The 13,989-nt window shown below is 42.9% G+C and overlaps 2 protein-coding genes across 3 annotated transcripts in view; both read left to right on the plus strand.

The window, feature by feature from the left end:
* The window catches only part of LOC126558232 (protein elav-like), a 381,245-nt gene that overhangs the window by 174,246 nt on the left and 193,010 nt on the right, over nucleotides 1–13,989 (plus strand). The window lies entirely within an intron of this gene.
* The window catches only part of LOC126559646 (uncharacterized), a 57,635-nt gene that overhangs the window by 24,268 nt on the left and 19,378 nt on the right, over nucleotides 1–13,989 (plus strand). The window contains exon 3 of the mRNA XM_050215817.1: nucleotides 2,769–2,942. Coding sequence (XP_050071774.1) covers nucleotides 2,769–2,942 — 174 coding nt within the window. The remainder of the gene's footprint in view (nucleotides 1–2,768; nucleotides 2,943–13,989) is intronic.

The raw sequence follows: 13,989 nt of genomic DNA on the forward strand, positions 1-13,989 counted from the left end.
ATTTGTGTCCCAACAACATCCAATTTGCTCTTTCGATTCTTTCGAAGCCGGTAGAAATCGGAAAGCGACATCCATATCCAGAACAGGATGCGCAACAGAAATAGTGTCACGTGAAACAATTTGATAAAAGGACACAAAACTGCACGACTTCGTTCCCTGGGTGGATCTCAATCATTCGATAAACCTTCTGGTTGTGGTAGCTACCGCAGTTTGTTTCGAAAAAAAAAAAAAAGGTTAAAAGGGTTACGCGATGGAATGCATCGGTGATCGATCGATCATACTTGCTAGTTGGAAGTTTTCGCGTCATACCGTCCAACACTTTGGAACGTGGTCGATCCATAAGACCCATGTTACCACCGCGTGGTGGCGTTTACACCAATGAATATTAATTGCCATTGCGCCATCAAATATAGCGAACCTTCCATACCAAACACCGACACACGTTGCGGCTTTCACTTGCCCGTGCGTGTGAGTATTCGCAATTCCAAAATGCGTTGTTGATGGAGGTCTTTTTTAACTATTATTTTTTACGCTTCTTGGACAAACAAGCAGTGTGTTGATTCTAGCGATGTTTGTTCGTCGGTACGGTTGTGCGAGTCTGTGTTTGAAAAACAGCGGATCTTTTCGGGGGGCGTTTTATGGCACTCCAATTTGGTGCTAAAATAGTTCTAGCAAAGCAACTAATAATGCGCCTTTAGTCGTCGTCAGCCTAAACAGTTCAATAAAAAAAATGAGAGTAAACTCGCTGTATAAATTGCTACATTTGTTCATTTACGTTTACGTTAGACGTTGAAAGGAAAACTTTCCGTTATACCTGGAAGAATGGCTGTTCCTCATTACATCTCCATGGCGCACAGTACGTTCCAATTATTTGTACATTTGTGTGCAACATATAACACTTTGTATGTGTCTTTTTTTTTTTGCTATGAATATACAGAGTTTCTGAGTAGAACTAGACAAGTGCGAGGCATTTCTAGACAACGGCTAAGACCAACTGGACAGCGGGTAGGTTGAACTGGACAGAATATGACAGAAGACGTTTCTGTTTATAATCACTGAATCGAGTTATTGTAGCTGTTGTCATGGATATTTTATAGAATCAAAAATATAAAATCAGCCGTACGAAAATTCATATTTCATTCGTTTGCAATGCATGTAATTTAAAAAAAAAAGTATTTCAACGGTTACTTTTAAAATATTTGCTAAGCGTTTCCGAAACGCTTCCAACTGTTTTGGCAACCATTTCAAATATGACTGTCCAGTTCTACTTGACGTTTGTCCACTTCAACCTAGCGTTTGTCCAGTTCAACTTGACCACTGTCGAGAAAGGGCGACGGTTGTCCAGTTCCACCTACCCGCTGTCCAGTTCATCTTAGCCGTTGTCTGGAAATGCCACGCATTTTCTAGTTCTACTCAGACACCCTGTAAAATTCGGTTCGCTTCCGGTGCATTCATGTAGTCAAATATTGCTTCCTCCTGCTCGCCGTGAACCGGGGTTTTTTGGCTACGAAATGTTCCATAACAAATCTTAAAATTCGAATGTCATCTTAATTAAAGCCACCACTACACTCGCTTCGCATTTTAACGGATCGCTCAGTGTCGGTATGCTTTAAGATGGCGTAATTAGATGGATAATTATCAGCGCACAATTGCTCGCTCGCGCGTTCAGCGCACCATTCTTACGTGTTTTCTTCCTTCGTTTCACCAACTTTGGATGCGATGGAGTTTAAATCATGCGCCAGTGCTGAAAAAAAAGGTCATTTGTTTGATGATGTTATGCTGGCACAGCACATGAAGTTGCGGTGGTTTAATGAAAACGCAACGCAACGTACGACTTGTTTACTGACCTCTTGAAAAATTAAATTTGCTTCCTGTTTGGTTACTGAATAAAGAAACGGAACTGAATTCATCCTCTGCAAAAAAAAACTTGGAAATTAAATGGACAGTGCTTTGGTTCTGACAATTTTCGACCGACTTATTTACCACCTCATCTTCGACCATCAGTAGTATTGCTTTGTCGAATGATTCTTAACTGTGTTGAAGGTGGCATCGTCGTAGAGGCAGCTCTTTTTCTCCTCAGAACTTAAGCAAAGCTGGGTATTAATTTCATTTTAATTAAAAGCCATTTTTGCTATATCTATCTGATCGTGTCACATTAGACCCGTAAACGCGTTGCTATCGTCCAACACACTACTCACATTGAATTGGGCAAATCATTTTCAATGACCGGAAGCAACAACGCCGAAAACAAAAACATCATCATTAAGAGAGCGTTAAGCGATTCTGAACCATTTCCGGCCCACCCGTCGTAACTCCAATTTTTACCCCCCAAGGAAAAGCAGCAAAAAAGAATTACTTGAAACGCAGGGAAATGGTACAATAAACTAAGCTTGAGCTCGCAAAACCCCGCGCTCGTGGCCTCATTTTATTCGCACGGGTTTCACATTAATTGCTGTTTAATAACTTTTGCTGTTAGAATTTCTAATTTACTAGGCGCCCGCAAGTTGTTTTAGCTTCTTTTAGAAGAACGCCTATCCACCCTTATCCGGCGTGGGCGCTCTCCCTAGGGGTAGATTTAGTCGTGTAATTTTTTTTCGTTAATCTGAAACGATCGCACCTTTATCCGAGGGAGGTGTTTTTGATTTTATTTTTTTTTGCAGTTTAAATTATTATGACCCCTGACAATTTGTTTTTTTTTTTTTGTCGCAAATGATTCAAACAATAATGGAAATACTAAACATTTTTCGGTTCTTCTTCCTTCATTCCAGCCCGGCGAGTCCGGTTTTGTGTTGCTCGGCGACCTGACGCTAGAAACCTCGACCGATCCGGACGATGCGTTGCCCACGGGGCCGCCATCGCCATGCAACGGTGAATTTGCCAACGCCTACATCGTGATCAATGGCAAATCGAGCATGAGAAACAAGACTAGTAGAAGTAATAAGGTAAGTGTCTGTTTGGTAGTGTGTCTGGGCACACTACCTGGGCTAGCCATGCTTCACGAGAAGAGCAAGCAAAGACAGCGCTTTTATGCATCTTTTCGTCTTTTCTTCGTGTTGTGTGTGTGTCTGCTGTCCTGTGAAATCCAATTAGTGGCAATTTATGAGAAAATTTATTAGTAAATAGAGCAATCTTAATTGCTTCGGTTTTTGGTGTCTTTGACAACTTGACGTCGCAACGATGGATTATTCTAATAAAACAGCGCTGGTTCGTTCTATTTTGAATATTTTAAAGTCGCTAAGAGAAGTTTAGAATTATAATATTTCGTATAAAATAGGTAGGGCATAAATAAGGAAGAGCGAAAAAAGAGAATCGCATCAGCGAAAGGTTGGCTGCCTGTGAAGTGTGTTTCTGGTTATTTTTTCGCCAATACTAGTCGAATGAATTGTTTTGTCAACATTAGAGCGCACACTGTTATCGCTCCCTTTTTTTCTTCAAACAAACATTTCTAATGGTAAATGTTTCTGGCCAACGCGCGTCGACGCTCCACAGGAAGGGCAGGGCTGACCAGTTTTGCACCACAGTTTTCAAGTGCTCAGAGCCCCCTGGCTCTTGGCTGTGGCGATGACTTTTCATCACTCTCGCGATCGCGTCACGTGTGTGAGACGCTGGCAAACACTGACCGTGTGTTGTTCCTTTCCGTTTTGTGATAAGCACCATTCAACCGTCGACACACACACTCCCTCTACCCCACCCAGGGTTGGATCGGTTTACTATTTTACCTTCCTGGTGGTACGCAACACACGCAGGCGGTCGTGGAAAAGCGAGGTGCAAATTTTGGGATTCGGCATGCAATTTGCCTGGTTGAAGTGAAACTTTCACGGTTCTCTTTTTTTTTCGCAAACGTGGCCACACGCTGCCGCACCGCCGCACGGCCGGAAAATCAGCTTCATTACCGCACCAATGTTTGCTTACTTTCTGTGGTGGTAGTGTGTGGCGTCCATGGAAAGGAAAAACCTGCCAAGACTGGTGTTGCTACTGCAAAAGGAAGACAAACATTGGTGTTGTGCAGATATTTGAGCATATATTTGAGTGGTTAGCCACTGCTGCTGCTGCTGTTGTGTGTGTGCATGTTAGGTGGAAAACTGTTCCACCATCGTGCGATGCGGGCGCTCATCTGCTGTGCCCGGTGTACCAACGGTGGTAGTGCATCTGAACATTTGCCGTTCCAACCGTTTCGGCACGCATATACGCCACTAAGGCAGACAGGCCAAGTAAGGCAGGCAGCTTGGAAGAAGGAACTGAAAACGAACACAACGAAGAGTAAAACGTAACGCGGTTTCCTCTCTCGCTCGTCTGGAGATGAAGATGGTTTTTCTTAATGAATGTTGAAACGCAGTTTTCCGCACAGCAAGACCCCCATCGATACACAGCGCCCACTACACCGCGCATCTCCTCTGTTTGTATGCGTGTCTAGGCTTTGTGCATGTGAACACGTGTGTTTAGACGTGTGTCGTTGGCTGCTGGCCGCAGCATAAATTCAATGCACGGCGCAGACGACGAGGCATGTAAAATTCCGTTTCCGCTGTGAAGATGAGATTTTCTCCGTCCCGACAGCGCACCTGCCCATAGTCGTCTACACTGGTGGCGACGCAAATGTAGTGTAACGAAGCCCGCGTTGACGACCGAGTAGTTGGTTGGTTTGCCGAGGTGCAGTTGCGATGCCGCGAGCGGATAAAACCCCGACCCTGGCTCGCCGAGGAAAGCGAAGCGGATGAAGTTGGGGAAAATTTAATCGCCATTTATCGGTGCGATTCATAGCTAGCTGGAGGGTTTTTGAAGTCATAATTATGGCATTCAGCTTGTACAGCTCCAGCTTCTGTCTACTCTTCCGAAGTGGCAATGGCATGGATACGAAATTTTAGAAGAAGATTTGGTACAACGATAAGACTTAAAAAAGAGAGAAAAAGAAAGAAGATGGTGGTAGTTGCTGGTGTTAAATGGCAGAGAAGTAATTGATAGCGCTCATTAAAGAGTTTGCTTTGTCGTCTTTGCCTAAGGTATTAGAGAAGAATTTATGTCCAACCTTATCAGATAATTAAACAGTTGTAATAGATGAAAGAATTCAGATCTTTCTTTTCTTGTTTTGTGTTTGGTTAACAGCCAAAAATTCTCGTTTCCATTTTGGTCCATTTACGAACGACTGACATAAACCAGACAATCAATTTTATTGAATATACGAATGTGGAATGCCCTTGACAGTTTGCTCATTACATCTAAACGATTGACATCTTTGTCTGTGGCCAGTACATACATCATTCAACGTTCATGCAGTTGGCAGCAGAAATCATCATTGTCTCGTCTCTTGGTAGACCAATGAACCATGGAGCCAGCAGAAGAAACGCAAAATCACGACCGTCTGGCAAATGCATCCAACAAACGCAACCCCCATGCTGCGTTTGTTGCCAATGCGGTAAATCCTTCTCTAAACGAACAATTTCAATTTTCCCCCGGGCGAGCAGAAGAGCAATTATCACACCCACCTCTGTTCATCCCAGTTAGTGCTGTCGATATTGGTACAGCACGTCACCATCATCTTTTCCCCCGTTTTTGCGTGTAAGATGGAGGGCATGTGTCCATCCGTTGATCGCCGTTGTCTTATGGCGCGCGCGTAGGGGCACTTTTGGAGCTGAAGAGAAACTGAGCTGTCTGTACGCGCGCGTGTTTGCTTAGCAATTTCCCATTTAAAGACAGATCAAACCGGGCGACGGGACTGCAAAAATGGAATGCACTAGAGAAGAAGCTGCTTTAGGTGTAGTAGTAGGTCCTTCTTGTACCAAAACTGGCAAACAACAACTACTTGTCAATTGGAAATCGATCAATACTTCATGACGCTTTAGAGCGAGTGAAACTTACATCAATCCATGTTTTACGATTGGAAAGTAAGGATGTGGTACTGGTTGAATGGACAAATTGTTTGATAATAAATATGAGTAAAGATTATTTAAGGATAATTAATACTCCGACAGCCATATTAATGTTATTAAATCGCCATTCTAATCTGGCATAGGATTTAACTTTGTGTGCCTTAAAAAACTAATATAATCAATAAATGACTTTATATGGTTTACATTGATCCAGGAGAAGGAAAAATTTACAATAACCAAGAAATAAAACTCACATCCCTATGCAGAATGCAACGCTGTGCGAGCCTCGCTGTAAACCTCATTATGTTTAGTTTGTTTTGTTGACCGAAAGATAAGAAATATCAGCACATGGCAGCAAATGAATGTCGACCGACAGAAACGGTTCCGGCGCATGTTTTGTGGAATGTATTTTGTTTCGTTTGTTGTACCACAAACAACTGTGTTTCAGTCGTTTCTCCTGATAAGCGGTTGTGGTGGTAGCAGCAAAAACGGGGATTAAAATTGCACCCGCTGTCTAGGAAGCATTGTGGTGGCTTGGTGATTTTTGCCACTGCATCGTGCCTCAAAGATACACTGCATGTTCATGAAAAATTTACAAAATTTTATGACTAATTTAAAAAAGGGAGTATAATATAGTTTGATATGCTGCCTATAAGATCCTGTCAAAGCTACCAAGCTGGATTTGTTGAAGGCAAATCGACAACCGACGAAAACTTCACCCTACGGCAGATCCTTCAAAAATACCAGGAAGCAGATCCCTACGCACCATCTGTTCATTGACTGCAAGGCTACCTACGATACCATAGATCGGACCGAACTATTGAACACCATGCAGCAGTACGGATTCCCTGAGAAGCTGGTACAGCTGCTGAAGACCACTATAGACGGGGTGCAGTGCTGAGGTGAGAGTTTCGAGCATGCTGTCGGAATCGTTCGAATCTCACCGGGGTCTGAGGCAAGGAGACGGACTCTCCTGTTTGCTGTTCAACATCGCTCTGGAGGGTGTCATGCAAAGCGCGGGCTTCGACATCCGGGGCACGATTTTCCCCGATCTCTCCAATTCCATGGCTTCGCGGATCGACATCGACATCATCGGACGGACAACTGCGGCGGTGTGCGAGGCGTACACCAGACTGAAATGCTAGGCTAATAGAATTGGATTGAGCATCAATACGACGAAGACAAAATACCTGCTTGCCGGAGGCTCTGACCGTGACAGAGCCCGACTCGGAAGCAGAGTATCAGTTAACGGCGACGATCTCGAGGTGATAGAATAGTTCTGCTACCTTGGTACGATCGTAACTTCGGACAACAACGTAAGCAGCGTAATCCGAAGGCGCATTGTTCAGGGCAATAGTGCCTACTACGGACTCCATAAACTCCTGCGATCCAGAAGACTCCAACAACACACGAAATGTACGATTTACCGCACCTTGATACGTCCGGTAGTCCTCTACGGGTACGAATCTTGGACTATACTGACGGAGGACGCCAATGCACTCGCCATTTTCGAACGGCGGGTGCTAAGAACTATCTTTAGAGGTGTGTGCGAGCAGGGCGTGTGGCGATGGAGAAAGAACCACGAGCTAGCAGAGCTGTTTGGCGGTGCTGATATCCTAACGGTAGTCAAAGCCGGAAGGATACGTTGGCTGGGGCACGTGATGATGATGTCGGGCTCATGCCCCACCAAGAAGGTGCTCGTCAGCGACCCGTTCGGCACGAGGCGTAGAGGAGCACAGCGAGCTCGTTGGCTGGATCAAGTGGAGTCGGAGATCGGATGCAGCCGTGGATGGAGGACTGCAACCCTAGACCGAGTTTCCTGGAATCTGATTGGATACCTGTCTAAGACGACGCGACGTGCTCAATCCTGAGTAGGCCAAGAAGAAAAAGCAAATAGTTTGATATCTGTTCCAAATTTAAATTTCTCCTTAGCTAACATTCGATAACTTAAAATAATTCCATAATTATAAAATCAGCATCGAAATTATTTACCACAATATGATTTAGATAAATTTTAATAGATTGATTTATGGTTCCATCAGATGTAAATGTGGCCCTAAATGGTCGTATTATGCTGTTCACAAACTACATCCCCAAACGAGTGAAACCATCGTGCAAAGATTGATAACAAAACGAGAACTAGTTTGATTGTTTTCTCTCTGCACATCTGTTCGAAGCTCTCGATATCCAAACCTAATCCCTTCAGTGAAAGTGATGTGAGGGATGATGGGGGTGTTGTACCGTTCGATAGGCGGCTTATATAGTGATTGCGTTGCTTTTACTTTATGGCCGCATCGTCGCATCGTTTGCTTAATGCAACCCAAGAGCAGCCCAGTAGCGCGCGGCGGATTTTTCTTTTCATCTGAACAAGCTTTTGATGGGGCTGTAAAAGTGTGTGTGTGTGTGGCTACTAATCTGCCTATCATAATTTGCTCAAGCAATCTGCTTATCTTCGCAGACCGTAGGATTGAGGGGTGCCGAACGTAAATCTATTGGTTTATCTTATTTGTAAGCAGTTCTTATTAGTCGCTGTTTACTGTTTAATTGGATCAGTTTGAAACATTTCTCACGCAGATCGGTTTCTGAAAGTTTAGTTTCGTCGGTGTGGCAAATTCATTTGTGTTAATGTTGTTTGCATCTGTGCTTTAAAAGCTCACAAGATATGATCCTCCTTTCCCAGCCTGATTGGTACGCGTGATTTAAAAGAAAAATCAAACCGGTCTATTTTCTCAATTTGGAAAGAAAGGGAAATTAGAAGCACACGGATGCTTCTTCCAGATCTAGACAGTTGCTACCGAACGTGCAAATTAGTGTTGGCAATTGTTGGCAGTTCAAGCGCACTTACGAAATCCACACAGTATATTAAGGCGCGCAGAAAGAAAGGTGGAAGTTCGCCAACACGACCGGGTACGATGAAATAACACACATTAATGCTGCACGCGCGTGCATATTTGCTTCGGCTGCGTGTAGGCACAGCACGAGGAAACCAATGCCAGACAATGCGCACAGGTGACGCTAACAATGTTGCTGGGAAAATGCACTCAGAAGCCCACCTCAAACCCACCCCACTAGGAACTAACTATCTCTGATATTGAGCGTTAATTTTGTTGGCCCGGTAGTTTCGATCGAACCTCTGCAAGAGATGGGAGGGTGGTGGTGTTATGTTTGCCTGTCACGCATCAATAAGCTTCGTTGAGGCACATTCCTCTTTAGCATACGCTTCGATGTACTGCTTGTTCACCATCATCATCACGGCCGAACAGTGAAAAATTGTAACCAAATATTTGTGCTTTTTTGTTAGCTTCTTAGCTAGAAGTTAAGGCGATTTTTTTGTACTAAATAATTTTCTTTCTCGTCTATTGCTACGGTAAATTGGAGATAAACTGCTGTGTAGTGTTTGTTTCGGAATTGGAAAAGTATCCACAACACAACTCCTTTTTACCTCCATCATTACACTAAATTCATCAACAGATCGTTACCGATAATCAATCCCCCGATCATCTGCTTCAGGTGAAAGTGCTTCAAAATCCCTTTTCGCATTTTTCCCCAATGCGGCCACTTCGGGAAAGGTTGTGGCGTTACACACGTTGAATGTGATTGATTGCATCATGCCAATTGATTGCTTTTTTTTCTAATATCAACCGCGCCACCCTGATTTGCGATTTTCTCACCTTTAAAAGAGCAAACACGGAACATTGCGCAAGCAGCAGCGCATAAACGAGAAGCATAGAGCAGACCGAGGGCGACTGCGCCATTGCAGGCGGACGTAGCACAATGGTAGCAGCAGCACGAGTAGCAATTGGGTAATAGAAAAGCTTGCAGCTATTGATTACTGTGATAGTTAGCTGCGAGTAGAGCTTAGTTGTCGTTTGTCTGTAGATAAGATACAGGAAGTACTGCAGCTGTTATATGAAGAACAAATTAGAACGAATGAAAGAAGTTGTCTAGTGTCGCTATTGGTTGATATACTATTATTTGTTTCCATTTCTTTTATATTTTATCGGATGAATGAGTTTTGTTCAGCGTTTCTCTTCAAATCAAATAAAAGAGAAATGAAGCAGCAGAATTCAGCAACAGAGCAATAATCAGTAAACCGCAAGAATGAGGTCACAAAACAGCTTTCGGATTGGAAATCTGATCTAACTTTCAAGATTGGATACCACCACCATCACAGCTCACAGCTACACACGCACTGTGAATAATAAGGCCACATTCTTACCATGCATCCATGCTGTGTGTTCGTGCTTCATCTCACCGTTCCCGAAGGACAGTTAAATCAGGTTTTGTACCGATCAACCAGCGGCCAGACAACAGTCAAAATGGGTCGGTCGGACGCACCTTTCCTTGTGGTTGGCCGTTCCAAATGCGTCCAATGGCTGGAGCGGCACGGTTCATCGCGAATCATCCATTTGCCGGGCAGCACTCAGTGTAAACGCGCGCTCCCTTCACCGGGAAGCGAGGAAATGTGACGCTTTGGGAATATGTTTCGAGTGGTATGTGTGTGTGTGCAGTATTGTAAATTATGCTCACTTGTTTTCCGCCTCGAATTATCTTCGTCCCCCCGGTTCTTCATGCGTCAACTGGTGCTGTCCCCCCCCAAAAGGGTACGATGGCGTAATTTCGGGGCACTGGTGGATGCTGTCCAGTGGCTTGGAACACTTGCTCCACGCGAAACAAACGCGAAAGGAGAGGAAGCGGACGAGACAGAAAAAGGCAGCCACGTGTATACGTAGACGGTGGTTTCGGAAGGAGAAAAAAAAAAGCACGGAGAAACCTCGGACGGGTGGTAAGACCTCGATTGTCGTTTCTTGGCGAGGGAAAGATACCAGACGAAAGAAGAAGGTCACTCTGCTCCCTTTTTGTTGCCAGTTGCCAGTGTTGTGGTAGTGTTCGCAGCTAACGGGAATGATCTGCTACATTTTCACTGCCAAACCCCTAAGAAGAAGGACAAGAAGGAAAAAGAAAGACAACCCCCTCCTAGCGCGAAGGGATGGAAGATCGCTGTTGCGTTCGTTCCTCCAAGCAGTCAATCTGGAAGCAGCAGAACACGGGTGTGTGTGGGGAGAAAGTTTGGAGCAGCAGAAAACGTGACGAAGAAAGACAGTGTGTTTGTGTGTAAGCTCTGATCGTGATCTTGAAGCTGTAGAATGGGGAAGAGATCGTCTTAACCAACGCAATGTTTCCTGATCTCTTCGAGCGACGTACTGGGCGAGTTCCTCCAAACGCACGTGCGCTTGTATGCATGTGGTTCTGGGTGAAATGTGATCTTCACATACACGCATACAGAAACACTTATGAAACACGTGAAGATTGGTGGCAGCATACTAGAGCTAGACAGAGAGAGAGAGAGAGAAAAATTCCGGAACGGAAGAAGTCAATCAATCCCTGCGGGTCTTCGGTAGCAGTCGCGTTGCACATTTCGTTCGTAGGTTCCATCCCTCATATGAGGCTCAAAAGGTGGTGGTGAAGTTAGGAGTCTAAAAATGAGGAATATCTCCACGACCAAAACCGTACACACATACACAACAGAGAAATGCGTCATTTCGCGGTTTAGCGACCCGGAGGGCCCAACTGTTCTTGTGTTTCTTGCAGGCGGCGCGCAAGCTTAACTGTACTTTATCTTTTTGCCTTTGCCTATTCTGTGTTTTTCGCTGTCGCTGTAGTGTTGATCATCATCTTGATGCGTTGTTTAAGCTGCTGAAGCAAATTTAATATCGTACATCCCGCATTTACGCAGCGCAATCCTCACAGATGGTCGCAAATGTGGTGGACCTAATGTAACGTATGAATTTACTCGTGCTCAAGAACTGGAGATGAATGGCCTCATTTTTTATTATATCGATTGTATATGGTGCTTTGAACATAACCATATGCAAACGAAATTTTTTTAATCTAAGTGGATCGACTGAGATCAACGAATTATAAAGAAATTTTTAGTAACTTTTTGGTTATCATTTCAAGTTATATTCTTAGAATCCTTCTAGCGTATGAAATTGATCAAATTCTTGAGTTGGTTGTCTGGTCATTCCAGTTGTCCCGTTCCAAGACTATAGAGGGCAGAAGAGACGTGTTTTGTGCCCATAATGGGCACAAAACACGGTCTGGTTCTTCTCTCAAAACGTCATACTTAAGATAAATTTATTCACAATTCAATTTCCTTGCTGCTTATCGTTGAAACTGTAGCGAATTTTCTTCATATTGTAAATCTACTGCTGAACCAAAAACGTTCCAAGCAGTAAAATAATAAAACCTACCCACTCCTAACTTTGGTTCCTCCTGTTCCATCGACCAGCACACACAGTTATACACTTTATCAGTGTCCACAACAACGGTTAACTTCGCAGTTATGCCGGGCTCAGAATGTGATGAATCGGTCAAACGTGTGGTGGCGTACACACCATGACAAGAATAATTTGTTACACCAAAAAAAGGAAATTAAATTCGTGTGACAAAAACGTATGACGTTTTGCTCCCGGTGCTGCTGGTGGTGGCTCGGCGGCACCTGGTTGAGTGACGGATGTGGATTCGGATTCAGGAATGAATTGCTATCCCAGGAGTGGCCTCCATGCAGTTAGGAAAAATTCAACTTCGGATAAAAGAAATAACAAATAAAGCACGGAAAATGCTAAATAAAAAGCATTAAATATAACCCTCTACCTCGAGTAGCAGCGTAACGGATGGTCAAATTTGATTCCAACCGGCTCGGAACAGCATCATTTGACACACGTAAAATTTGTGTGCCATTTTTTCTGTCTTCTTACGGTGGTCCACATAACTGTCTCATTTATTAACAGCCGTTTTTGTGTAGACTGAGCAGAACAACGTGTAATAAAGGCAAGAGAAAATGGTTTTTATCACTCCACCTAGCTTTCATTCTCTATATTCTCTATTTATACATTTTTATCAAGCTCATATTTCAAATATTTCGTACTCGCTGTTAAGAGCATGTTTTAGTAGCAGTAACAGTGTTTATATATTTCCTGGTACATTTTTTGTACCATCGTAATGGGTGATAAACTCGTTGGACAGCAGCGGGTTCAACAACTTTTTTTTCCTCGCTATATACTAAAAACTTTTGGCTGTGCCAGTTGAAATGAAACAATGTTAACAAATAATCGTATTTAAATGCAAAAGTAGGGAAAATTAGCACAAAAAAAATCTACTTCATAATAAAAACAAAAAAAAGTGTATTTTTGTCTCCTAATCCTAATCATTATCTAATGTTTCAGACTAATTCTTAAATATAAATCTCTGCAATATTGCCTAAATTTGTAACTTGCTGCTTTAACATTCTCATTAACTTTTAGGATGTTAAGTTTTAGGAACATAAGGATTGTTAGGGATCCAGGAAATTTGTAATAATCATGATGGTGTTTTCAATGTGCGACTGAAACGTCATTCTCTTGCCAAAAGTCATTCCCAGATACTTTACGGTTTTGATTCCAGGGAATATTTGCATTTTTTGGATATCTTAATTTGTCTCTTGGTTTTTTTTTTTTTGAGCAAGTAAATCGGTTGAAAAAGATAGCTTCGGATTTATTTTATTTATTTATTTATAATTAATTATGACAGTCCAGTGCCGTATTGTTCACACCTTGTGTAAACGTATTCACACACACTTGTGTTGAACAAATTCTATAATCATATTGATAAGGCATTTCCTCCTTATTCCTTGCCTTATCCCGGGCATACTCGGTTGTAGCTTCGGATTTATTGTTGTTAATTTTTAGTTCCCATTTCTGGCAATAACTTGAATATGAATTAAGAGCTGAATTGCTCTTTTACCAGATGCCGTTATGGCGACATCGTCAGCATAGAGATATTGCTTACAATATTTCATTTTTGGGATATCGGAAATGTACAAGGGGCACAAGGGGTGTACGGTTCCGAAGCGGCTGCGTTAATGGTTACTTTTTTGTTTCTATTAGTAATGTAACTTCTTATTATATGGATTAAATAGTTGGGGAAACGTAGTTTGATAAGTTTGGCAATTAGACCATAAAACCATATGGTATCGAAAGCCTTTTATGTATCGAGCATTAAAAGAATTCTATTCTAAGCTTCTATTCTTAAGCTTCTATTCTGTAATATGTTAGTTTTTCATCTTTCTAACTGATGATTAGTT

This window comes from Anopheles maculipalpis, chromosome 2RL (assembly GCF_943734695.1).
Source record: "Anopheles maculipalpis chromosome 2RL, idAnoMacuDA_375_x, whole genome shotgun sequence".
In the NCBI taxonomy this organism is placed as follows: Eukaryota; Metazoa; Arthropoda; class Insecta; order Diptera; family Culicidae; genus Anopheles; species Anopheles maculipalpis.